This window comes from Hemicordylus capensis, chromosome 2 (genome assembly GCF_027244095.1).
Source record: "Hemicordylus capensis ecotype Gifberg chromosome 2, rHemCap1.1.pri, whole genome shotgun sequence".
NCBI classification, from domain to species: Eukaryota; Metazoa; Chordata; class Lepidosauria; order Squamata; family Cordylidae; genus Hemicordylus; species Hemicordylus capensis.
In genome coordinates this window covers 271,584,548-271,609,761 of record NC_069658.1, presented here as the reverse complement: position 1 = coordinate 271,609,761, position 25,214 = coordinate 271,584,548, and the positions used below count along the sequence as shown (strand labels likewise).

The 25,214-nt window shown below is 42.3% G+C and overlaps 1 protein-coding gene across 11 annotated transcripts in view; it reads right to left on the bottom strand.

Annotated features, from left to right (window-relative positions):
- Positions 1-25,214, bottom strand: part of PTPRG (protein tyrosine phosphatase receptor type G) — a 799,529-nt gene that overhangs the window by 209,846 nt on the left and 564,469 nt on the right. For 10 of the 11 annotated variants that reach the window (XM_053287905.1, XM_053287902.1, XM_053287906.1 and 7 more), the window contains 2 exons: positions 7,509-7,666; positions 3,197-3,389 (listed from right to left, as the gene is read on the bottom strand). In XM_053287905.1, coding sequence (XP_053143880.1) covers positions 3,197-3,389; positions 7,509-7,666 — 351 coding nt within the window. Of the gene's footprint in view, positions 1-3,196; positions 3,390-7,508; positions 7,667-7,773; positions 7,850-25,214 lie in introns of all 11 variants that reach the window. The other variant, XM_053287913.1, reaches the window with a different exon arrangement.

The following is a 25,214-nucleotide window of genomic DNA, read 5'->3' as shown; positions in this document are numbered from 1 at the left end:
ATTAACCTCAGCCACCCTGAGCTCTTGGAAGAAAAATCCCACACAAATGCAAAAAAACAAATACAGTATTTCAAGATAGATATATTTACTTTATAAATACTGCATTTATGTTACCATAATAACTGCAAATTCCACCCTTATGCCAAGAGGAATTCTGCAATTCCCCTCAGCCATATTTTATAAATAGACATATAATTAGCATTTTGTCTTGGGCTAAAAGAAGCATCTTTTCTTCCTCCTTATCCACCACAGCAAATTTCCAGGCTGGAAAGAGTTATGGCATGATCACAGTTGCTTTTACTGCCCTTTAAAGTCGAAAGAGGGAACAGGCAGCCTCAAGAGCAACTAAAACACTTTGTCATGATGCTGGGTGGAAAGCAGGAGGCACAGGTCCCCAGAACCAGGTCTGAGGGAAAATCCAGCAAGCAAGCAGGTAGGTGGGTAGATGGGCAGTGGATAAAGCCCTTATAGGCACAAGAGCCAATGCTAGCAGCCCTGAAGACACAAACAAGGTTGACTGTTACTCAGAGAAAGGGCAGAATACTTCCTAACCCTATCAAGTCAGGGGAAGCCAATGGGTTGCCTTGATGGACAGATTTCTGCTGAAGCTACATGGGGCTGCAAAGCACAAATCAGAAGGCTCCTGGTTCTACCTCCAGCAGTTTCTGACACACCTTTCCTGGCCTGAGGAAAAAGGATCACACTAGTATCATAATAGCTCAGTGTATTTTGCCTCTCTAGGCCCCTTAAATACTATGCAAAGCAGCACACTAGCTCCATGGAGTTCTTTTTGATGTCAGTAAAGTAGTTTGGAGCCCTGTTTCCCTGCAGCAGAAAGAACAGTATCTAGACTGTGCAACGCTGGCTTGAAGCTTTCTGCTACTAGAGACAAAGGCCAAGCCACCACTGGCCCCACCCTCTAATGCTGATGTCAGCCCCGCCTCTGCTGCTGGCCCTCCCTCTTCCCTGTCACCCAAATGCCTTTGCTTCTGGGCATAGCACCATGCTTGTTTCAAATGGCAAGTTAGTGATAGAGGGAGTAGGAGGATGGAGCTTTTAGCACAGATGGGTGACCTTGTTGCCACTGCTTTGCTAGCTCCAGTATCCAGGGCGCTTTCCAGGCTAGCTGCTCAACAGCAGCAAAATGTTTCCATTCGTAAACAGCAGGGGGAGCAGTCTCGCGGAAACTAACAACCAGAACAAACATCAACTTCTTTACACCAGATATATGATGTCCTAGCTCTATATCGCAGCAATTAAATTCGAAACAAGGCACTGGGAAGTGTAGGGGGACTGCGGTGTCACAACGCAGTAAGTGTGGAAGCACACTTCCGAGATACGACGTGACCCCGTTGCCGGGTCTAATCTGGAAAGCGCCCAGATTGTTTTCTCTTTCATTCTCTCTCCCCGCTCACTGCCACGCCTTCACTTTGTGCTTGGAGCAAAGCCCAGTCTACAAGTCTGTCAGCAGGAGGTGTGCGAGGGCAGGGTGAAGAGGGAGAAAGAAAGCAATCTGGCTACTAGAGCTAGGAAAGTGGTGGCAACGAGGCTAGCAGTCCATGCCAAAAGCATCATCCTTGTCGTCTCTGCCTCTACTGCTGACTTGCCATTAAAAACAACCACAGTGACACACCCAGAAGTTAAGGCAGAGAGGCAATAGGGAAGAGAGTGGACCAGGCAAGGGTAGTAGAACTAGGGGCAGCAGCAGAAGGCAGGCAGGCAAGGTGAGGCCCATGGGGTCGGGGTGCCTGCACTTGCCACCCAATGGTACTGGTGCTGCCAGAGGCCATCACCTCACTCCTCACTTTGCCCCGAGACTGTGATTGAAAACCCTTGATGGACCGGGTGTGTGTGTGTGTCATGTGCCGTGTGGTCATTTCCACACTGTTCAACAAGGTGAGGAATGGTCACATGTTCATCCAAAGCAGTGACAATTCTGGAATTCTATGCACCATGTTACCAAGGTACCTGCGCTGCTCTCAAAATAAAATCAAGTCAGTACTGTCACTCACTTTAGAGTGCAAACTATTATCTTTCTTTAGCAGACAACTGCACAGTCAATACATATCAAAAACTTCCTGATGACACTGGCTCCAAACTCTCATACCGTGGTGACATTATTTGGCCTAAGTGACACTACAGTTTTGATTAGCAGTATTCTTCAGCTCACTTGTGATCTCAGTTGCTTCTCCTAAAGCTATTGTTGATGTGCACATATGTATGTATCTGTGCATGTGGAGTCAATAACAAATCCCTGGGTGGGAGACCCTCTCTAGCTAGGTTCCCTGGGGAAAGAGAGGCTTCCAGAAGCCACTTGTTTTGTTTATGTCTGCTCCCTTTGTGCCAGGGATTTGTTCCCAAGACAAACCACTAAGCATGGACATGTCGCCTGTGAACTCATCTGCATATTTCAAATAAGCAATGGCTCTAATACTATACTGAGGTGATGCAAACCAGCAAGTAGGGTATTCTCAGTAAGTCTCAATATTTTGGAGAATAAACAATATGGACTCCTCAAGGCAGCAAGAGGTTCAGTGTGACGGCATCATGAAAACTTGGGGAAATTTAAAATGCTGCTGTTCTATGCAGAAAGCACCCTTTATTTAAAACGTCTGCTTTTCAGCACTTTTATGCACATAATTGCTCTGCAAAAAACAAAGCCGTTCTTAAGGCCTAAGATGAAAACAAAATAACTAGAGGTGGCAGAGCAGCTACTAACCCAAGTAAGCTATCTTTTCCCTGTTTTATTCAAAAGCAGGGAGGGATGAGCCATATGTCTCCTCCTATGTTAGAAGCACTGCATTTGTCTTCTTTGTATAAAATCAGTGTCCAGTTAATGCACTGGTCTCTCCATATACCAAGGCAGTATGAAAATTTCACAGCATCACTATTTGACAAGTCAAATATGTTCAGTTCTGATAAACTGCAGAGGTCTGGAAAAGTCCTTCAACTTGCTGGGGTTTCCTGTTAACTATGCCATCACCCTCATCGCTTGACTTCTTAGACTGTGGCAGTACAAGTCTGATTGCCAGGACTTCCTTGACTGGTTCACCATGAGGTACATCCAAAAACACACACACCCCGCCCCCACAAAGCCAAACCTGCATATCCAGAGAGTTCAACATATTTTTGCATCCCAGATACACCCCATATTAAAAATACAGTGGCACAACACTTTCACTTATTCTGATTCTACCTTTGGAGGCTTCCGTTCCAAGGGGGTTTTCAAAGATGCTGGTTGTAACTTGGCTCCAAGCATCCTTCACAGCAGACTTGGAAATGACTCTGTTGTTCAAGCTCTGCTGAGGCCGGAAGTTATTCCTCAAATATTCCACAGATTTGACATGGTCTTGCTGTTCCGTGGTAAATATGGAATAGAATGCCTCCAGCTAAATGCAGCAATCAAGATAAAGGAAAGGGGGGGGGGGTGCACTAATTAGAAAAACAATGTGGCAAAATCTGGGCAGCCGATAAGAATGCAAAATGGCAGGAAATACTGATGCCAAGACTGATAAATCAAACAGGAAACCAGCCTGCCCGCTGAAATCACTGCCAACAGCCTTATCTAGCCTTATTTCTATCCTGCCAAACAGAAGAGAAAACACTTCAGAAACTCTCAACAAAGTTAATATCTGAGGAAGGCAAGACTAAGATTCTGCCCCTGCCCTGCCCCCTAGTCTCTACTGACTGGATGTATTTACAGATATATACAACCCTCTCTTTGTTTTATGTGATGTTACGGGGTGGTGGTTTTTTGTTTTTTGACTGTTACGGTGCAGAAGAGGAGCACACATTCATTCCACAGGTAATATAAATCACAGCTCAGCATACTGCCATTCTATCTATGAATCGTATTTACAGCAGTATCTTGAAGCCCCAGCAGTTCCTAGAGTGGAGGGGCCCATAGTGCTGCAGGCTGCAGACACAATAAAAGCTGGTCACTGCTATACAAAGATAAGGAACTTACCTCTTGATGGACAAAATGTGGGAGGAGATAAAGAGGGGCTGGGAGGGAAAGCTACCTCTGCAGATACAAGACATAGCTGGAATGCTGGTCCTTCAGGGTCCCTGATACAGCTCTTTTTTGCACCAATTATTACTAAACTCCTCTGAAATAGAAGCCACCTTCACAAATGCCCTTTTGTACATATGAAAAGGTAGATGAAGTAAGGTGATGTCCAGTGCAAACCACTGGACAGTGCAAACCAGCGAATAACTGGTTTACAAGTTGTTTTTTGACCAATACTGAAACCTTGCATTTATTTGCCATTGCTAGGAGAGCAACCTGCATAACTGAAACTGATGAAGCATTTGCGATTTTCAGCAAAAACATTTGGTACCCTGAACATACCTGGTTGCCAGGAAAAAAAACCACAATTTGTTTCCAATACATTTCCAGTACCAACCAATAAAAATGTAAATATGTCAAAAACGCAAGATATAGATGTTTAAAATGGTGTGTGTGTGTGTTTATATATATATAGGTGAAACTCGGAAAATTAGAATATCGTGCAAAAGTCCATTAATTTCAGTAATGCAAATTAAAAGGTGAAACTGATATATGAGACAGACGCATTACATGCAAAGTGAGATAAGTCAAGCCTTAATTTGTTATAATTGTGATGATCATGGCGTACAGCTCAAGAAAACCCCAAATCCACAATCTCAGAAAATTAGAATATTACATGGAACCAAGAAGACAAGGATTGAAGAATAGAACAATATCGGACCTCTGAAAAGTATAAGCATGCATATGTATTCAGTACTTGGTTTGGGCCCCTTTTGCAGCAATTACTGCTTCAGTGCGGCGTGGCATGGATGCTATCAGCCTGTGGCACTGATGAGGTGTTATGGAAGACCAGGATGCTTCATTAGCGGCCTTCAGCAATTCTGCATTGTTTGGTCTCATGTCTCTCATCCTTCTCTTGACAATGCCCCATAGATTCTCTATGGGGTCAGGTCAGGCGAGTTTGCTGGCCAATCAAGCACAGTACACTGTATACTTTTCAGAGGTCCGATATTGTTCTATTCTTCAATCCTTGTCTTCTTGGTTCCATGTAATATTCTAATTTTCTGAGATTGTGGATTTGGGGTTTTCATGAGCTGTACGCCATGATCATCACAATTATAACAAATTAAGGCTTGACTTATCTCGCTTTGCAGGTAATGCGTCTGTCTCATATATCAGTTTCACCTTTTAATTTGCATTACTGAAATTAATGGACTTTTGCACGATATTCTAATTTTCCGAGTTTCACCTGTATATAGATAGATAGATAGATAGATAGATAGATAGATAGACAGACTACAGTTGACCTGTGGCAATAAAAAAACTATTAAAAGGTTTGTAAACAAAGATAAGACTTTTGCAAAGTGGGTTGCAGGCGTGAAAAGAATGTTCAGAAAAAGAATACAGAGGAGTGAAAAATACAAGAAGTTATGAGAAATTCAGCTTGCATTTTGCAACTGGGGGTGGGGGAGCAAAAAGTATATATAAATCCCCAATATGACCAACAGGAGGTGAGTTTTTGATTTTTTTCCACCAGTGTCCAACTATTCAGTGATACACTAAGGGGTGGTGAGGTCTTCTATCTAGGTCACATGAGAAATTATGAACTGGTCACCAGGCTGGTAGAATTATTATAGTCCTGACACACTGACCATAAAGAGGCCAACATTTGTTGGCATTTAATTTTAACAGAACTAGATTGATGTTGGCATTATCTGTAAAGGAAGCACACAGTTATCTATCTATATAATTCTCTAAGGCGTACATGTGGCTAATCTCATGCGTGGCAGCTCTTGCGAGAGTTCGCAAGCGAGCTGCCAAGAGGGGGTGATGAAAGTGACATCAGAGGCGGGGAAGAAAAGGTGAATGGGCGGCTGGGGGGGGGAAGAGAAAGTGGTGGGCAGCCGGGGGGAAAGATGAACAGGTAGGCAGGTGGGAAGGGGGAAGAAATGATGGGCAATGGCGGCGGCTGGCCAGATGGCTGCCTGGAGAGAGAAAACGGTAAGCAGTCAGGTGGGCAGGGGGGAAAGTAAGTGGCGGCCGGGGGGGGAGGAGGTCCAGCAGAAGTGCACTTCACCTCCAACCTGCAGCCTCCACTGTGAGCCGGTGGGAGAGCGCACGTCGCCTCCAACCAGCCTACTCATGAAGACAGACAAGCAGGCATGAGAGAGGGTGGCGAAACCTCCTTCTTTGAGCCCTCCTGCCACCTAAATGACTGGTCAAGCAATACTCGGCCTATTTTGGGCCTCTCTGCGTCTGCGCAGAGAGCCCCGAAATGGGCTGAGAATGGGAGGCATAGCCAAGGGGGAGGGGAGGGGAGAGGGGAGAGGAGGGGGGAGGGCTGAGAACAAGGGGCCGAGAAGGAGGGGAATGAGAATGAGGGATGGGGGCCAAGAACGGAGGGAGGGAAGAAAAAGGGAGAACTAGAGGCATAGATGCTCTGCACTTGGGCCAGCTAGTTCAATCTTTAAAGTGGAAAACAAAACAAAAATTCAACTCTGTGGCAAAAGGAAAACATCTCTGTTGATTTTATTTTATCAATTTCTTGACAATAGTAGACGCTGGAGACAGGATAGCATGAATGCCTGTGGAAAGGTAAATTATCTTGGTATGTCTTATGAGTAAAATGATTGAGACTGAGAAGTGGTGAGATAACTGATAACCCGAAGCTTCCATTTACCTCTATGGGAGGGGAGTTATTTAATATTTACACTTGTTCATCCAGATCCATCCGTGACTTTTTACATCAACAGCTCTCTTCTAAGATGCCTCTGTTACAATGAGGTGTATTAAAATAAGCAAATAAAAGGCAGAACAGACTTCAGCAAGGAGATATTTTGAAAACAAAGGTTTTAAATGTCAAAGCCTTTTTAATTGTTAAACACTTAGCTGCATATTTCCACATTATTACTCCGGGGCGTCTCTCAATGAAAATGCCACTCACTGCCTTGATCTACAATAAAGCCAGCCCTGCACTAATTTTAAGGATTTGTACACCAGTTCCAGAGGCACATAATGGGAGCTTGTTGTAAAAACAGGCAAAGATGATAAATTAACAAAAGCATTTATTTCCTAATGTAATTAGCTCAAAATACTAAATCTAACTGTGTACAGCTAAAAGGATTTAGCAGAGTTTCACAGAAGAAATGTGAAGAGTGAAAAAGAGGAAAGAATTCCATGTAAATATTGGGACCATAGTTTAAACGTATCTGAACAGAATGATAATAGCTAAGATCATTTTGAAGGAAATAGGATGTCATGTTCTATTATTTTCTTGTGTCAAGTGGCTCATGTTTAGAGAACAATCAAACAATACCAGCCAACTTTTTTTATCAACAACATTTCTGAATGTCTTTCTACTCTAAAAATTCAATTTTAGTAGCCATGAAAAAAAGAACAGAGCTTGATATCGAGATACAACTTGCATTAATGAAATTGGGTAGAAATATCAGACTACAAAAAGCAATGAAGTTGGTAGTCCCTTGGTGGTATAACCTACCTGGCGATAAGAAATAGGAACAGGCATGTGAAAAACAATCCATTCCACGATCTCACTGCATGGAGGGGTAGTCAGGGATCCTGCATACCGATAATAACTTCCCAAGGATGCTGGCAGGAGATCTCTTAACACAAATGGATCCAAAAAGGTCTCTTTCTCTGGGGGAAAAATAAGGAATAAATAAATAGAAATAGATAAATAAGGAAATAAGGTTGTTACTTTAAAGTGCCAGACAGTCCTATAAGTCATAATCTATCTTACATACCTACAGCCTCCACTGCAATGCTGTGAGTCTGGTTTTTTGTTTTTTGTTTTGGAATGCCTAGACCATTTGCTACTACCTAGAAATTAAAGACAGCACTTTAAACGCACAGTGACATACCCCTATAACTTACAATCCTGGAATTCCACATGGGTTCACAACGATATGCACACAAGAAGAATTTCACTCTGAAGGCATCCTCAAGTGTACCACACTCAAGCACCTTAATGTTACTTTAAAGTGCCAGACAGTCCTATAAGTCTTGATCTATCTTACATGGCCGGAATATAATATTCAAATTTGATCTGATTTTAACTTATTTTAAAATGAGTTTTTAAGCTGCTTTGTATTGTATTTTGTATTTTCCCTTTGCCCAATCCCTCTGCAATTTGAGTGGTAGCCTCCACCCACTAGGCACTACCACCCCACCCCACTCTTTTGGCCCTGGGACCCGTTTTCTTGATCCAAATTGATTCAGATTTGGATTAATTCAGATCCGAACAGAATTTGGGGTGATTCGGATGGGTCAGATTCAGACCAAAAAATGAATTTGGGGTGTTTCGATTCAGACCCGAATCGAAATGGTCTTAGTTTGGCAAGAATTTTATATATACCAATTATCAGCCTATTTTTGGATTCGAATCGAAACACCGAAAATCCGAATTGCACACCCCTAGTAGGTATGTTCCAAGAGTCAGCATAAAAAGAACATCACTGAGGAGTAGCCATTTTGTTCTTCTGTATACTAGTTTCTAAGAAAGTAGCATTTTAGGGCTTTTGTGAGGGGATATATTTCTTCAGGTCAACCAAGCAAGATAAAACCAGTCATGCTAACCATAGCAAAAGTGAAAAAGAATTAAAAATCTTTGTGGTTTGGCCACCCTGCGTAGGTTTTTTGTTTTATTTATTTATTTCCTACATATTAGCAAGACAATAATATGAAAGAATTGAATTTGGGATAGCCAGGAATCAAGTTATCTTCCTCTTACTGAGCCAGAGGATGATCTGCTAGTTTCCCCCATGAACTGATAGAACAGATTTGAGTAGATGCAAGTTGCATGGTCAATAAAAAAATAAAAATGCCCAGCTCAATGATATTCAGAGATAGAAGGCTTTACATTCATTTGATTTAACTCTTTTTTTGTTCTTAGATACCACAAATCATATCTTTGGTAAAAGGGACATCATTTTATAAACCAACTAACATATATAAGCTTTGCTAAAATCTACATTTGGGATGAATAAAACAAAATCACAAAGAAAAGGAAATGGGCATTGGCAAGAGCAGATCTCTACTTTCACAGTTATCCCCCATGGTTCTCATGATTAACTGGCCGGATTTCCTACTATAGCTATGAAAAAGGTAACAGCAAGGTGCTTATTAAGTGCTTTATGCCTAGAGTTGGTCCCAGCACTGGAGCTTCTTCCATGCTGTGAAAGCTTATTTCTCTTGCAAGGCTCTGTCTTTCTGGATTCTTTCTGGAAATATTTTATATATTCAGTAAGAGCAACAAGATTGGTTTGATATACATTGTAGTGCAAACTTCAGGGTTTGTTTGGTTGTTGTTTTGTCCCAGTTATTAGGGTATCTAACATGTTCAAAACGTTTTGTAAACTACAAATTCTAGAAATACATTCAGGTTCAGAATAAATGAATGAAAGTATTGCATTATTAAATACATTAAAGAATTCATTGCCAAAAGATGTGGCAACGATCACGAGTGTGGATGGCTTTAAAAAGGATTACACAAATTCGTGGAGAACAGGCAAGTACAACTAAAAATCAGAACTCCTTATTCAGAAGCAACATACTTCTGATGAAGGTCTGGCCTCCTCAATCTGAATGCACACTCAGGTAATGTCTGTGAGAGAGATATTTTCATCACAGTTCTCAAAAAGAGGCTTAGGCCAAGAAAAAGACACATCCAAACCTCCCCACGTATAACTACGGAAGGTGGTTCATCTTAAATCCCTGCTGCTGCTGCTTCTATAGCCCAGGGGCACTTCACACATTACAGTTTTTGTATAGAGAGTTCATCTACATGTAGGAGAAAATGTGCATACCCAATATGTGAAATGCAGCCTGAGTGCTTTTCATCCTCCATTTGATTTTCAAAATAGGCTGATAATTGGTAAATATAAAATTCTTGCTAAACTAAGACTATTTCGGGGGCGGGTGGGGAGGGGGTGGGGGTTCAAATTAGAAGTGTGCACTTGGCTTATGTCTGAACCAAACTGAGGCTGAGAAATTGCTATGAAATTGATCGCGTTGAAGAGAGCATGCTATTGAAATTGATCCAGAAGAGAGCATGCTTTTCTTCTATCCCCACACAAAAGGGCAGTATAGACTCTCCTTCTGGCCTCACAACAAGCTAACCGAAATGAGTCACAGAATTTTTGTCTCTTTTTGTACAAAATTTGAGACAGCTCAGTGACTGATTCAGTGGGCTGTCATTCACTGATGGTGCTTAGCAATGACAGGAACATAGGAAGCTGCCATATACTGAGTCAGACCATTGGTCTATCTAGCTCAGTATTGTCTTCACAGACTGGCAGAGGCTTTTCTAAGGTTGCAGGCAGGAATCTCTCTCGGCCCTATCTTGGAGATGCTGCCAGGGAAGGAACTTGAAACCTTCTGCTCTTCCCAGAGCGGCTCCATCCCCTGAGGGGAATATCTTCCAGTGCTCACACTTCTAGTCTCCCATTCATATGCAACCAGGGTGGACCCAGCTTAGCTAAGGGGACAAGTCATGCTTGCTACACAAGACTCTACCTGAGAGGAGTTTACATAATTCAGAGAGCGAGAGCGAGAGTGAGTCTTCCTTAAATAAAATGAAATTAACCAAGGGCTTCTCCTGGTGCCTTTTCCAATGACTACAGCTGTGTTGTGGTCCTCCATTCATAGGCGTTCCCCACAGACTTTGGGGACCAGGTTCGTGGCCTCACAGCCCCCACTGTCTGGGGGGAGGGCCTCCAAATCACCCAGTCAGGCCCAGCTCTGCCTTCTTGGTGGCTGCTACTGCTGCCAGCACACCTACTGACTGTGTGTTGGGAATGTGTAGGATAGAGAGCGTCTCAACCAATCAAGCTTTGCTTTTCCGGCTTCAGGAGCTGCCTTCTAATTGCAAGTAGTGGTTAGAGTGCTGGACTAGGACCGGGGAGACCCGAGTTCAAATCCCCATTCAGCCACGATACTAGCTGGGTGACCAGAGGCGTATCTAGGGAAAATAGTGCCTAGGGCAAGCACTGGAATTGCACCCCCTGTTCAAACATCCGACACCCATCTTTCAGATAACTTTACCATAATATCAGCTCAAAAATACAAGTCAAGCTCGTTAATCTTTTAATATTTCAAAAACTATTTAGCTGTGGGTGTAGCCAGACCAAAAAGTGCTGGAAAACTACAAATTTCAGTATGCTGGGGCTCATGAAATACCCAAATACTATGTGGAGGTGTACTTGGAAAACTAAACAGAAGTGCCTGTCTAATTCTCTACTATGCATTGTAGCATCACTATTACATAAGTTTTAAAAATAAATGGAGAATTTGGCTTTTCCCAGATACTCTGAAAATAATTAAAGGATATGCAGAGTAAACTGTGTCACTGCTTGGAATATATTCTATTTTATATATCTATAATATATTTCAGAAAGACAGTTAAAATGAGAGAAAGAGAGCAAGAAACTCCCAGTGGGCCTTAATACTAAGGATTTCACACTGAATCAAAGACAAACTCACCATTAATAGCCATATTATTAAGACATCACATTTAACTCAATTGTCACAAGAAGCAAAGTAAGACCAAATGAATACAATCCTAGCTCATAAGCTTCAGCTCATTATTCACAAGCCCTGATTCTCTGTACATAGTGCCAAACTGAATATGTGTACAGTGACTTATATTATATTAAAATTTTAAAAATACCTATAGCCCCTTCAGGGGCTTCCTAAAGGCTGTGGGGTGGGACTGCAAAGGTTCCCCCTCCCCTCGCTGGCCTCTAGGGCTTTACAGGGACCATTTGAGCATGTGCGGTGGATATATATATCCATCCGCTGAAAACAAAATGGCTGCCATGCAAGCTCAAATGGCCTCTGTGAGGCCTGGCATGGCCTAGGGCCTCACAGAGGCCATTTGAGCATGCACAGTGGCCATTTTGTTTTCGGTGGCCTTTAAAATTTTTTTTTAATTTTACAAAATGGCGCCCCCTTCAAGTGACGCCTGGGGCACGTGCCCTGCCTGCCCTACCCTAGATACGCCCCTGCGGGTGGCCCTGGGCCAGTCACTTCTCTCTCAGTCTAACCTACTTCACAGGGTTGTTGTGAGGAGAAACGGAAGTATGTAGTACACCACTCCGGGCTCCTTGGAGGAAGAGCAGGATATAAATGTAAAATAATAATATTTTTTTTAAAAAGCAGGCAGCCCACTGGCTACCCAGCGTTTTTGTATCATGTGCTCCACCCCATCTCTAGTTTGAACAGTTTCTCACAGCTGCTCACCGGTAATCTAAAGGAGTGAGCCAAGTTTAAAAATCAAAGGAAAAAAGAGACTTTCCATGTGAGTAAAATGGGGATGGGTGGTAATGAAGACAGACAGACAGACAGACAGACAGACAGACACACAGACACAGACACACACACACAGAATGAGAACAAAGCTACACCAAAAAAAGAAAGAAAACACATACTTGCAAAGAAGTGACAGAGTAAGAGGAAAAAGAGAAAGAGAGAAAAACAGAAAATAGTTTTTTTTAAAAAACTTTTCATTCTCCAATACTCCTGCAAAACCTTACCCCACCCCTCCTATTCAGTTTTTGTTTTTGCCTCCCCCCGCCCCGCTTTTCTTTTGAAGCAGGGTGGGGAGAGGTTGATGCTGTTTCTGTCTTCTTTCTTTCTTTTATTCCTCAGGATAGTAGAAATAGAGGGGTGATGTGTGTGTACTTTTGGTTTCAATAAATTTTGGTCAGTAAATTTTGCTTGTAGCAAGCATACATTGCACCTGTTGCTCCACCTTGGTTTGCATTTGGATGGGAAGCAACATGTGAGCACTGTAAGATATTCTCTTTAGAGGAGCAGTAGGGGTAGATATTCCCTGAGCATGTTCTGGTGTAAAATGTTGTGCATTCAGCTAATTTAAGTGGCAGGACTGTCCAAGCAAAATGTAGTAACTCTCTGCAAGTCAGTGGGAAGTATCTTATTCAGAATCTCTTCCTTTGGGGGGAAAAAGTTTCCAACTTTCTCTGAGTGTGTTCTGGTGTAAAAAATAGTACATTCAGGTAATTTAAGTGCCAGGACTCTCGATGAAAAATATGGTATGTGTAGGTCTGTGGTAAGTAACTTCGTGTGTGTGTGTGTGTGTGTGTGTGTGTGTGTGTGTGTGTGTAAAAATAGTGCATTCAGATAATTTAAGTGCCAGGATTCTCAATGCAAAATATGGTACGTGTAGGTCAGTGAGAAATATTGTCATAGTTTTTTCTTTAAAAACAATCTTTTGTTCAAGGACATTTATTGCAACTCTGCAAGAGAAAAACAAAGCAGCTCCGTCTTGCCTGCCTTTCTGAATGGTAAGTCCTCTTTCCCACCCAGCCCTCAAGTCGCATTAAAAAGCAACAAAATCCCAAGATCTCCCTCCCCACAAATTACCTTGGGGTTTTTTTTTACATTTTTACATTCTTTCAAATTCAGTTGATTTAATATTGGATCCTTTAGAGACAGAGTGGGGAATGGGTAAAGAAATACTTGGGATGGGAATACGTTAAGTTGCATATTGAAATGGTTCTGCTAATGAATATTTGCATAAATATACTTGTTTTATTATATTGTTGTGAGTTGAGTTGCTGTTTGTGCCCTCAAGAGCCCACATGTTAAAAATATTACGCGTATCACAGTGTGTGTGTGTGTGTGTGTGTGTAGAGGGGAGAATGATGCTTAACTTGCAGTGGGGGGAGGGGCTCCAAAGGCCTTTAGGTGATTATGCTTAACTTGCAGCAGTAGGGCAGAGGGCTCCAACGGCCTTTAGGTCCAGGCTCCAAAAGTACCTAGGTGAACCACTGCTTCCACTCCAGAGTTTTTGGAAGGCTGTGCATTTCCTCTCTTCTGTCCTAGATAGCACATCTAGCATTTTTATTTTCAAGGACTGCGAGAAACAACAACAACAACAACGGAGGGGGGGGGGAGGACAAAAATCAAATAAAAAGCAGCTGCCTTTTTCATAGAGTGCTGTGGCAAGGCTATTGCTGGTTTGGGTGGTAGGTAAAGGTAAAGCGTGCCGTCGAGTCAGTATTGACCTCTGCTGACCACAGAGCCCTGTAGGTAGGCTGCTGAAAAGGGTCATACAGTGAAGTGCAGCCACACTCACACACTCAACCTAATATACAGAGTACTATGGAGGAGATAAAGGGAAAAATTGCCTTGGGGCCAGCTCAAGACCTCAGTGTGACTGAGGCAGGGCACTAAATGCTGCCCTCCTTGTGTGCACCTCTTTCCTCTCTTTCCCCCTTTTAAGCCTACTTTCCAGTAGGCTTATGAAATCACCTGGCATTCTGTGTGTGTGTGTGTGTGTGTGTGTGTGTGTCTGTCGGTGTGTCCCCCACCATCAACTTTGCAATGCTTGGATCAATATGAATCAAATCAGGTACAGTTGTAGGGAAACATAGGGCCACCTCAACAACTTGTGATGATATCATCCACCCTGGTCCAAGATGGCAGATGAATAAACTTTTGAGGCGCAAGTTGGCTAACTTGTGAACAGCCTAACCGATTTGAATCAAATTTGCTACAGCTGTAGGGGCACATGGGAAAACCTCAGTGGCATAGTTTGTGATAATGTCTTCCACTCCAATTCAAGATGGCAGCCATGTGAACATCTGAGGTGCAAGCAGGCTAATGTGGGGACTATCTAACCAATTTGAACCAAATTAGGTACAGTTGCGGTGAGTAACACACAGGGACACCTCAATGGCATAGCCTGTGATGATGGCATCCACCCTGATTCAAGATGGCAAACTCGTAAACTTTGAGGCGCAAGCGAGCTAACTTGTGAACCGCTTATCTGATTTGAACAAAATTTGCTACAGCTGCAGGGGCACATGGGAACACCTCAATGGCATAGTTTGTGATGATGTCAACCACCCCGATCCAAGATGGTGGATGTGTGAATTTTTGAGGTGTAAATGAACTAACTCGAGTACTGTCTAACCAATTTGGACCAAATCTGGTACAGTTGTAGTGAGTGACACACATGGACACCTCAATGGTGTAATGATGTCATCCACCCCAATCCAAGATGGCAGATGTGTGAACATTTGAGGTGCAAGAGATCTAGCTTGTGGGCCTCAATTTGATCCAAATGTAGTCTAGTTGTAGAGACAGAGAAAGAAAAGCAGGCTGATTAGTTCTTCTAGAACACCTTGTTTTAAATGGGGGAGGAGGGCATCCTGCCGCCTCACGAGCACCTCAATTATCTGCTACTTGAGGCAACCACCCCACTTCCCATTGCTTGGGACCAGGGATGTAACAAAATTGATCAAAGGTGGGTGGTGGGGTGGAGGAGTAAATAGCCCTGGGTGCATGAGGAAGGGGGCCCCACTGGCTGGGAAACAGCATGCTCTTTGCTCTTTCCTCCTTCTTCCCTGACTCACTGGCAAGCTTCAGGCTCCTATCAGAGTGTAGGAACTGAGTGATATTAAATGCATAGGAGCAAGAGAAAGGACATGCCGAGAATGTTTTGTTTTTCACCATGTCCATATAGTTATTGTCCATATAGCAAAGACACTGGGGTGGGGAGGAGAAGGCAGGGGGCCATCTTCACCTTTTGTCCCACAGCTCACTTCAATCCTGCTATGTCCCTGCTTGGGACTTTAGATGCACTCACTGTCTAAAACTCAAAGTAATGTTTCTAACCCTCTCCTACATGTCATGGGCATGCTGGAAGACTCCGAGGTGGGGACAGAGGTTACAGCAGAGGAGGGAGGACAAGGACCAGAAGTTGCAAAAGAGAGTGGGTCTGATGCACGGGAAGTTGAAAATGAGTTAGGGCCGGGTGAGACAGCTCTTGTGGAGGAGGCGCAACCGGTCTCAGCTGTGGAGAGGCGTTGGTCCAAGAGATAGCAAGAGTTAAGGAACTGCATGCGTAGAACAACAGGCAAAGCTGCTGACTCAGGAACTCTTGATTAATAGCACCAGGGGTCAGCCTATTTAAGATGACTGCACCACAGCTACCCTGCTGATAGCAACATCAATTTCCTGTGAGCTAATCGGCTGTGTTCGTGTATTGCCTTGACTGTGTTTGGACCCTAGACTGTGTTGACCTTGCCCGTGGACAATTTGGACTCTTGTTGGATTGACTGGATTTGACTCAGACTGAACCTGGTTTGGAAAATTTCGTCCTGTAAGACTTTGCTATTCTACTTCTGCCTCTGCCTGTATTATGCTCCGTCTGGCTAGCCTGACAGATTTACGACACTACACTCCAAAACTTCAGATTAAGTTTCTTGCATGCACTTCAGTTTCTCCAAGACTGAAGTAGCAACAGCATGTCCCTACATAGCCCTTCTCATTACAGGGCAACACTTGCACTTTCTGGAATAGCCAATAGGGGTCCATGATACTTTCACAACAACATCTTTTAAAAACTACTAAAAACTGTCTGCATAGCAAACTGAATAGCTATGAATGTACTATCTGACAGGAGAGTGGTTGTTTTTCAAGTAAACATATATCTGTTTGAATGCTAGGATAAGGTTATGTTTGATGTCTAACAAAAGCCCAGTCTTAAGGAAATCTGTGTAGACTTTGCATTGCCAAAAAAAAGGGGGAGGGGGAGGTATTCAGCAGCCTCTCTATACATTGCAATGCTTAATCTTCTTTAATACCTAGTAACTGTGTGCGCATGCGTGCAAGCTGTGTCATGTATGTTCACATCTAAAAATTAGGATGCCTATTTATGTTTAGTACTCAAAATCATAAATTGTATTTTAGATGCCAGACCAATATACTACAAAATGCACTATGCAAATATGTTATATCCTTTTATCACATATTTGGCAGTAGAGTGAAGCTCATCTTCTAGTTTCAAGGATTTTTTTTGTGCCATATGCTGACAATATTATATTTTAATAATTAATCATTCATCAAAGGAAAGATGAGCTGGAATGCTAAATTCAAAGTTATTCAGATTGCAAACATGAATAATGCATGACTTTTATATTAAATACACACTGTAATTCGTAGTCTACATTTCATCGAACCCTGCCTGAATTTCATTTTTAAACATTTTGAACTAAAACATGAATTATCAACCACGGAAAACTTATTTAGACAAAGGACAGCCTTATTTGAATGCAAACTGAAGATATCCTCCTATGATTAAATTTGGTTATCAATTAGGCAGAATTTATTATAAGTATTTGGGAAGAAAGAGTCAGCTGTAGAAGACAGTGCCTCTTGGAGTTGAGAAAGGAGCAATTTTGCTATCATACCATAAGTTTTTGTATATGCTTCCAACTAGACAGAGAGGTCATGCACACAACTGGGTGGGTGCGGTGGCATTTGGATGGTAGGAAAGGCTGGTTGAACTCACCTTCCCCCCAGATGAGTGCTGGTCTGTAGCTGGGAGTGCAGACCATGCTCCCAGATGATCTGCATTGCATGCCGCAGCGTGGAGCCCCGGAGGCCAGGATGCATCATCCAGCTTCCTGATATCCCACAATGAACCGAGTGGCATGCACAATGCATTGGGGGATTCCCCTACAAGACAGGTGCTCTAGTCTCTGTGTCTTCTGGGCTGAACACAGACCTCATGAACACATGATCCCTGAGCCCAGATTAAAGGTTCACACGAAATCCCAGCCAAGAGCTGGGTTTAAAAGCGGTACTGGGCGGTGCTGCCTTGCCGTGATTGGGCTCGATCCCAGCGGTTCTCATGTGCAGCCTAACCCAAGCTGGGCTTCCCTAGCCTAGGTTAGGCTGCACATGGGAATAGCCTCTATGTTGGACAAAGCATGCAAGTGTACAGGTATGGCTAATCAGCTCATTCCTTTTGTTCATTCAGAGATTTTGGTAGTTACATGTTTGAAGATACTTGTCCTATATTGCTGATTATAACTATTTTTGCTTTCAGCTTTCTTTCTACAGTACACACTGATTTCTTCTGATATGTATTAATTTATTAATAAATGATGATGATGATGATGATGATGTCAATGCTGCATTTGCAGAGATAACAACCAATAATTTGCAAGAAACAAACCAACTAATGTACAGTGCAGTAACAATAACAACACAAGAGCTCGGATATAAGATCAGTGGACCTGTAAAAAAAGAAAGCAGTACATCACCTAAATGGAAGATTAGATTAGAAAATAAAATCTCCAGGCTTAGATCAGATGCTAGTAAATTGAAAGATATGAAAGACAAGAAGCTGAAGAATGAAAACACCAAAGAGTATCTGATCCAAAAATACCACCTAGATTCAAGGAAAATTAGAGAAGTCCTAAAAATAATAAAGCAGCAAATAACAGCAGTGTCAAAGAAGATTAGCATGTATGAAGCCAGAATTACACAACACAGGCAGAATCTCCAATTCCAGTTGAATCAGAAACATTTCTACAAAAGCATAGAAGGAGAAACTGCAAGAAACATCGAAACACCAAATGAAGAAGAAACAGTGCAATTCTGGCAGAAATTATGGGACAATCCAATAGATTATAATAAAAAAGCAGGCTGGATGAAAGAGGTCAAGAAATGTAACCAACAAATGCAAGATCTAATAATAACACCAGAATTAATAAGTGAAAGAGCAAAGAAAATTAAAAATTGGACTGCGCCAGGTGATGATGAACTGCATGGCTTTTGGCTTAAACACCTAACAAGCCTTCATAAACAGCTATCAAAACAGTTCAATCACATTTTGCAAGGAGGTGATATTGAACAAAGGCTAACAACTGGGAAAACTCATCTCATCATGAAAGACCCAGCAAAAGGTGCAGTTCCAAGTAATTATAGACCAATAACCTGCCTTCCAACCATGTTCAAATTATTAACTGGAATAATAGCAGATGAAGTGATGCAACACTTATTAACTAACAAACAGCTTCCAGTTGAACAGAAAGGAAATTGCCCGAACACCAGAGGCACAAAAGACCAGCTGCTGATTGACAAAATGATTTTAGAAAACTGCAAGAGAAGAAAAACCAATCTAAGTGTTGCATGGATTGACTACAAGAAAGCCTTCGATTCATTGCCTCACACATGGATACTAAAATGTTTAGAAACAACTGGTGTCAGCAAAAACATTCAGATATTTATAAAAAAAGCAATGAGCATGTGGAGTACACAGTTAACAATCAATGGCGAGACACTTGGACAGGTTAGCATTAGAAGAGGCATTTTCCAAGGGGACTCACTATCCCCTCTGTTGTTTGTAATCGCCATGACACCACTTTCACAAATACTCAACAAAACAGGCCTCGGATACCAAACATCTAAAACATCAAGTAAAATCAACCATCTGCTGTTCATGGATGATCTGAAGTTGTATGGAAAATCCCAGTCAGAAATTGAATCACTGCTAAGCACTGTCCGTATATTCAGTAGCGATATAGCAATGGAGTTTGGACTAGACAAGTGTGCTGCATTAATAATGAATGGAGGGAAAATAAGAAAAACAGAAGGAATAGAACTGCCCAATGGAAGCAAGATCAAGAACCTGGAAGAGAAAGAACCTTACAAATACTTGGGCATTCTCCAGGCTGATAACATCACACAAACTGAAGTTAAAAGAAAAATTGGAAGTGAATACATCAGGAGAATTAGAAAAATCCTCAAGTCCAAACTCAATGGCGGGAACAACATACAAGCCATAAACACCTGGGCTATACCCATCATTAGATACACTGCAGGAATAATAGACTGGACCCAGGCAGAGCTAGAGATGCTAGATCGTAAGACCAGGAAAATAATGACCAACAATCATGCTCTGCACCCCCGCAGTGATGTAGATAGGCTCTACCACCCTCGCAGCTCAGGTGGAAGAGGAATGCTGCAAGTCCATCAAACAGCAGGGGAGGAGAAAAGAGGCCTTGAAGAATATATCAAGGACAGTGAAGAAGATGCACTTAAAATGGTCAACAATGAGAAATTATTAAACACTAATGAAACCAAGCAGGCCTACAAGAAAGAACAAGTAAAGAACCGAGCAGAAAAATGGAAAAACAAGCCACTACATGGTCAATATTTGCACAATATAAACAGAAAATCAAACATCACCAAGACCTGGCAGTGACTCAAGACAGGCAACATGAAGAAAGAAACAGAGGGTTTAATACTGGCTGCACAAGAACAGGCACTAAGAACAAATGCAATAAGAGCAAAAGTCAAAAAATCAACAACAAATAGCAAGTGCCGCCTCTGTAAAGAAGCAGATGAAACAGTGGACCACCTAATCAGCTGTTGTAAAAAGATCGCACAAACTGACTACAAATAAAGGCATGACAAGGTAGCAGGGATGATACACTGGAACATCTGCAAAAAAATACAAGCTACCTGTAGCCAAAAATTGGTGGGACCATACAATTGAAAAAGTTGTCGAAAATGAAGATGCAAAAATATTATGGGACTTCCGACTACAAACAGACAAACATCTGCCACACAATACACCAGATATAACTGTAGTCGAGAAGAAAGAAAAACAAGTCAAAATAATCAACATAGCAATACCAGGTGACAGCAGAATAAAAAAAAGAAACAGAAAAAATAACAAAATACAAAGATCTACAAATTGAAATTGAAAGGCTGTGGCAGAAGGAGACCAAAATAATCCCAGTAGTAACTGGCACCCTAGATGCAATTCCAAAACATCTTGAAGAGCACCTCAACACCATAGGGGCCACAGAAATCACCACTAGCCAACTACAGAAAACAACTTTACTGGTAACAGCCTACATTTTGTGGTGATACCTATAACAAAAATATTGATAACAAATTTCTGGTATCCCAGGTCCTTGAGATGTACTTGATGTCTGGATAAAACAAACCAGTCAATGACACCTGTCTGACTGTGTAAACAAGGAATAATAATAATAATAATAATAATAATAATAATAATAATAATAATAATAATAATAATATTACCACCACCACCTCCCTCTCTTTCGAACAAGGTCAATATGGACTTCTCCTAGATGGTTTTGTTTCCCTGGTTTCGGAAATACTTTGAAAAAATACTTGGCCTTTGATTTCCTTCCTTTTTAGTCAATTGCTCCTTCAAGAGCACTCTTAACTTGAATTATTATGTATATTTTACACTTTACTTTCAGACAGAATGTAAGGAAAAGCCATATAGCTTAGTGCACATATTTAGCATGTGGACAGTTACAGGTTCAAGTCCATGGTATCGGCAGTTTCACAGATGTTATAGCAGATCAGGAAAACACCTTTGCTTGAGATGTGGGAGAGCTGCTGCCACTTTTGAGTAGACAGGCTGGTCCATCTAACCCAGAGTTGTTCATCGTAAGTGTTGTGGGCCAGTGGTGATCCCCATCAACCCTAACTGTGGCTCCATGATTAATTGTTTATTGATCCTATGTGAAGTTTCAGCTGAAGCTGAATACTCTGCACTGTCCCCCTGGCACCATGTGCAGGCAACCATTCTTACTGTGTTGTCCAGCACTGGGGTGGGGTGGGGGTCTTTTAAGGGCAACAGAGCCTGATTGAGCCTCTGTACCATCTGGGAAGGTGGGGATGGAGTTCTGGGAAGTTCTGCACCAGAATTCTGCACCATATTGGAAGGTGGGGATAGAGTTCTGTAACCCTTCTGAGAGCTTTCCCCACAGAGCTCCTAAGAGAGGGTCCTGTCATTTTTAAATGGCCCTCCCAGCACTGAGAAAAGTATAGTACTGTGAAGGGGTCAGCACAGTGAGAATTGGTTCTCACTTTGAAGGCTTTTTCTTTTTTCTTTTGGCCAAAATAGTCCTCACTTGAAAAACAGTGAAGATCATTAATCTAGTCCAAAGCTAGAATAATAAATAAAAGGATCACCCATGGAGTGATATTGAAATCTAGGGTCAGTTTTTCATGGTAGTGTCAGGCATTACAAGCCAATATCCAAATTTCTTACCTAATAAAAATTTTGTGACATTATATTGTCAAAACATTCCAAAACAATCAGCTTCTGTTCTGCTAATGGTTTAAGCATGAGTGTGTACACATATTTACAATTTCCCACAACACATATGTACACATATCTAAAATTTCCCACAACACTGAATTGCCCTTTGCAGGAGAAAATCATGCTTCTATATAAGGTCAAGGTCATAGACCAATACTTTAGGATTAAATTCTGTCTGTGGACATCCCATCTCCATCTCTTTTGTGCTTCCATTACAATAATGTTTCATGACAACATTGGTCAAGGGACTACTAATAGAATGTGGATACTTTTCCTTCCAGGCAACTGCTCTCTTGAAATTTATGGCAAGTGTACAGAAACCACCAATGGATACTATCTGCTTATTGGTTACAGATGAAGATGGATTCTAGCAAGTTTCCTTTGCACAAAGGGCCTAGATTCGACAGAGTTCCTAATCAAAGACTCCTGAGGAAACTTAGAGGTCATGGGATAAGGGGACAAGTACATGTGTGGATTGCTAACTGGTTGAAAGTCAGGAAACAGAGGGTAGGTATAAATGGAGAGTTTTTACAATGGAGTGAAGTAAGAAGTGGGGTCCCCTGGGGATCTGTACTGGGACTTGTGCTTTTTAATTTATTCATAAATGATCTAGAAGCAGGGGTAAGCAGCGAGGTGGCCAAATTTGCAGATGATACCAAACTCTTTCGGGTAGTGAAATCCAAAAGGGATTGTGAGGAGCTCCAAAATGATCTCTCCAAACTGGGTGAGTGGGCGACAAAGTGGCAAATGTGGTTCAATGTTGGCAAGTGTAAAGTGATGCACATTGGGACGAAGAACCCCAACCTTCCCCCCAAGTATACGCTGATGGGATCTGAGCTGTCGGTGACTGACCAGGAGAGGGATCTTGGGGTCGTGGTGGACAGCTCGTTGAAAGTGTCGACTCAATGTGTGGCAGCTGTGAAAAAGGCCAATTCCATGCGAGGGATCATTAGGAAGGGGATTGAAAATAAAACGGCTAACATTATAATGCCCGTATACAAAACGATGGTGTGGCCACACCTGGAGTACTGCATACAATTCTGGTCACCACATGTAAAAAAGGACATTGTAGAACTGGGAAAAGTGCAGAAGAGGGCAACCTTTTTAAATGTTTTTAACTTTTGTAGTATGTTTTTAACTTTTGTAAACCGCCTTGGGGTTATCTTTTTAACGAAAGGCGGTATATAAATGCAAAAATAAATAAATAAAAATAAATAAATAAAAACCAAGATGATCAGGGGCCTAGAGCACCTTTCTTCTGAGGCAAGGGTACAACACCTGGGGCTTTTTAGTTTAGAAAAAAGACGACTGCCGGGAGACATGATAGAGGTCTATAAAATCATGCATGGTGTGGAGAAAGTAGATAGAGAGAAATTCTTCTCCCTCTCACATAACACTAAAACCAGAGGTCATCTCATTAAATTGATTGCCAGGAAATCTAGGACCAACAAACAGAAGCACAATGACATATGATCCCGGCAGCCAGGTTAAGGCTGTGTTTGCGTCCTTAACCTCAGCTAAGAGCTGGACTTTGGAGATGTGGGACTGCCGGCCCGGGCTTTGGCACTGTGCAACCTCTGGGATCTGCATGGATCCTGGCAGTTCTCAGAGGCAGCTAAGCCCAGGCTTAGCTGACTAAGCCTGGGCTTGGCTGCTTGTGTGGAGTGCCAGGATCCACACAGATCCCAGTGCTCCCGCCCAGTCCAACCCTGCTGCCAAGCCCAGCCAAGGTTAAGGGAGCAAGCACTCTCTTAATCCGTCTGCCGGCTCATGTGTCTCATCAGCTCCATGAAGCTAAGGAGACACAGAGATGGGTTCCTAGAGTGGGGAATCCCCCAAGGCACCGTGTTCATCACGTGGTGCCTTGTGGGATATGTGGAGGCCTGGCCTCTGTTAATCCACACTGCTTCCAGCAGCGCAGGCCATGTGGGCCCGTGGCTTGTGCACTAAAAGGATGCAGAGTGCTCATCTGGAGGGGGGAGGATGAGTTCAACCAGCCTCCCCCACCATTCACCCACTCATGTGAATGACCTCCCTGTGTTCCAATGTGTGGCCTTTCCTGTGGAACTACATTTTTAAGCACTTCCTGATACTGTCTTTTGCTTACATTTTGACAGTCGGAATTTAATTCTGACAGTATACATGTTTGGTTACACTGTTAAAACAAGCAGCTCTCTTGAGCACTGGTTACCTTGTAAACCAGATCTGAATGCCTTCGAAGGAAAATTTAAGTGTGGGATCATGACCACAGTGGCCGGATCTGGCCCCCAAGGATACCAGACCATTCAGTGCATTGGCAGCTGCATTGTTGCCTACGTGCATAGAACACATAAGAACACACAAGTCCCAGCCATGCAATATGGTAGTGTGGATCATGTGGTTGGGATCTATGTATGTGGGCCAATCATGCTGGCATGGCAATATGTGGAGCTTGGACACAACATGGGGGCAGAACTAATGGGCATGGTCACAATCTTTTGAACACATACACTTTGAACATACTTTGAAAGTACGGCACAGAGCTACAAAAAGGAGGAATGAAACTGACAATGGGTAGCTTGAACACACAAAAATGTACTGACCACAAGAGGACAAGATTGTGAATACTTGTATTATGACGACTCTTGGTAAGAAAAGAATGAAAAGTCACTTGAGGATACAACAGCCTATTTAACTGACACCAAGCCGTTTTAGATATACTTCAGTCCAGATTATCTACTAGAATGGTTTTTGATAAATGTAAATGCATTCATGTAAACTGTGATAGACACAACAAAGTCACTAGAGAAGTGAGTGTCAAGTTTTTATTATTAGATATATGACCTATACAATCCCTTAGTTTTAGAAAGGTTAATACTACTACAAAACACTATCTACAAAAAATCTGTTAAGGTAGATGTCTGTAAATCCAATTTTATAAAGTGAAACTAAGGCTGAGATGCACTGACGTATCCAAGACTATGTGATAGGTGGGCTGGGAGTTGCACACACAGACTACAACTCAAAAACTCTGTCTTCAGGATGGGGCCATGGTGCTTCACCAGTTTAATATCACATTCTCTTCTGCGTCCTAGTGAAGTTTCCTAATGGCCAGTGATTGAAATGCAATGGGATTACAGTCATGTCTTCTAGTAGCATTTGATATTTGATGGCCATTATGCATATATGAATGACAGCACAGCCATCATATTTATTGGTGGATCTCATTAACTCCGGGGGCTCCATTTCCACAGGTATCGAAACTGTGGATAATGAGTCATTGAGTCTATGGGAATGCGG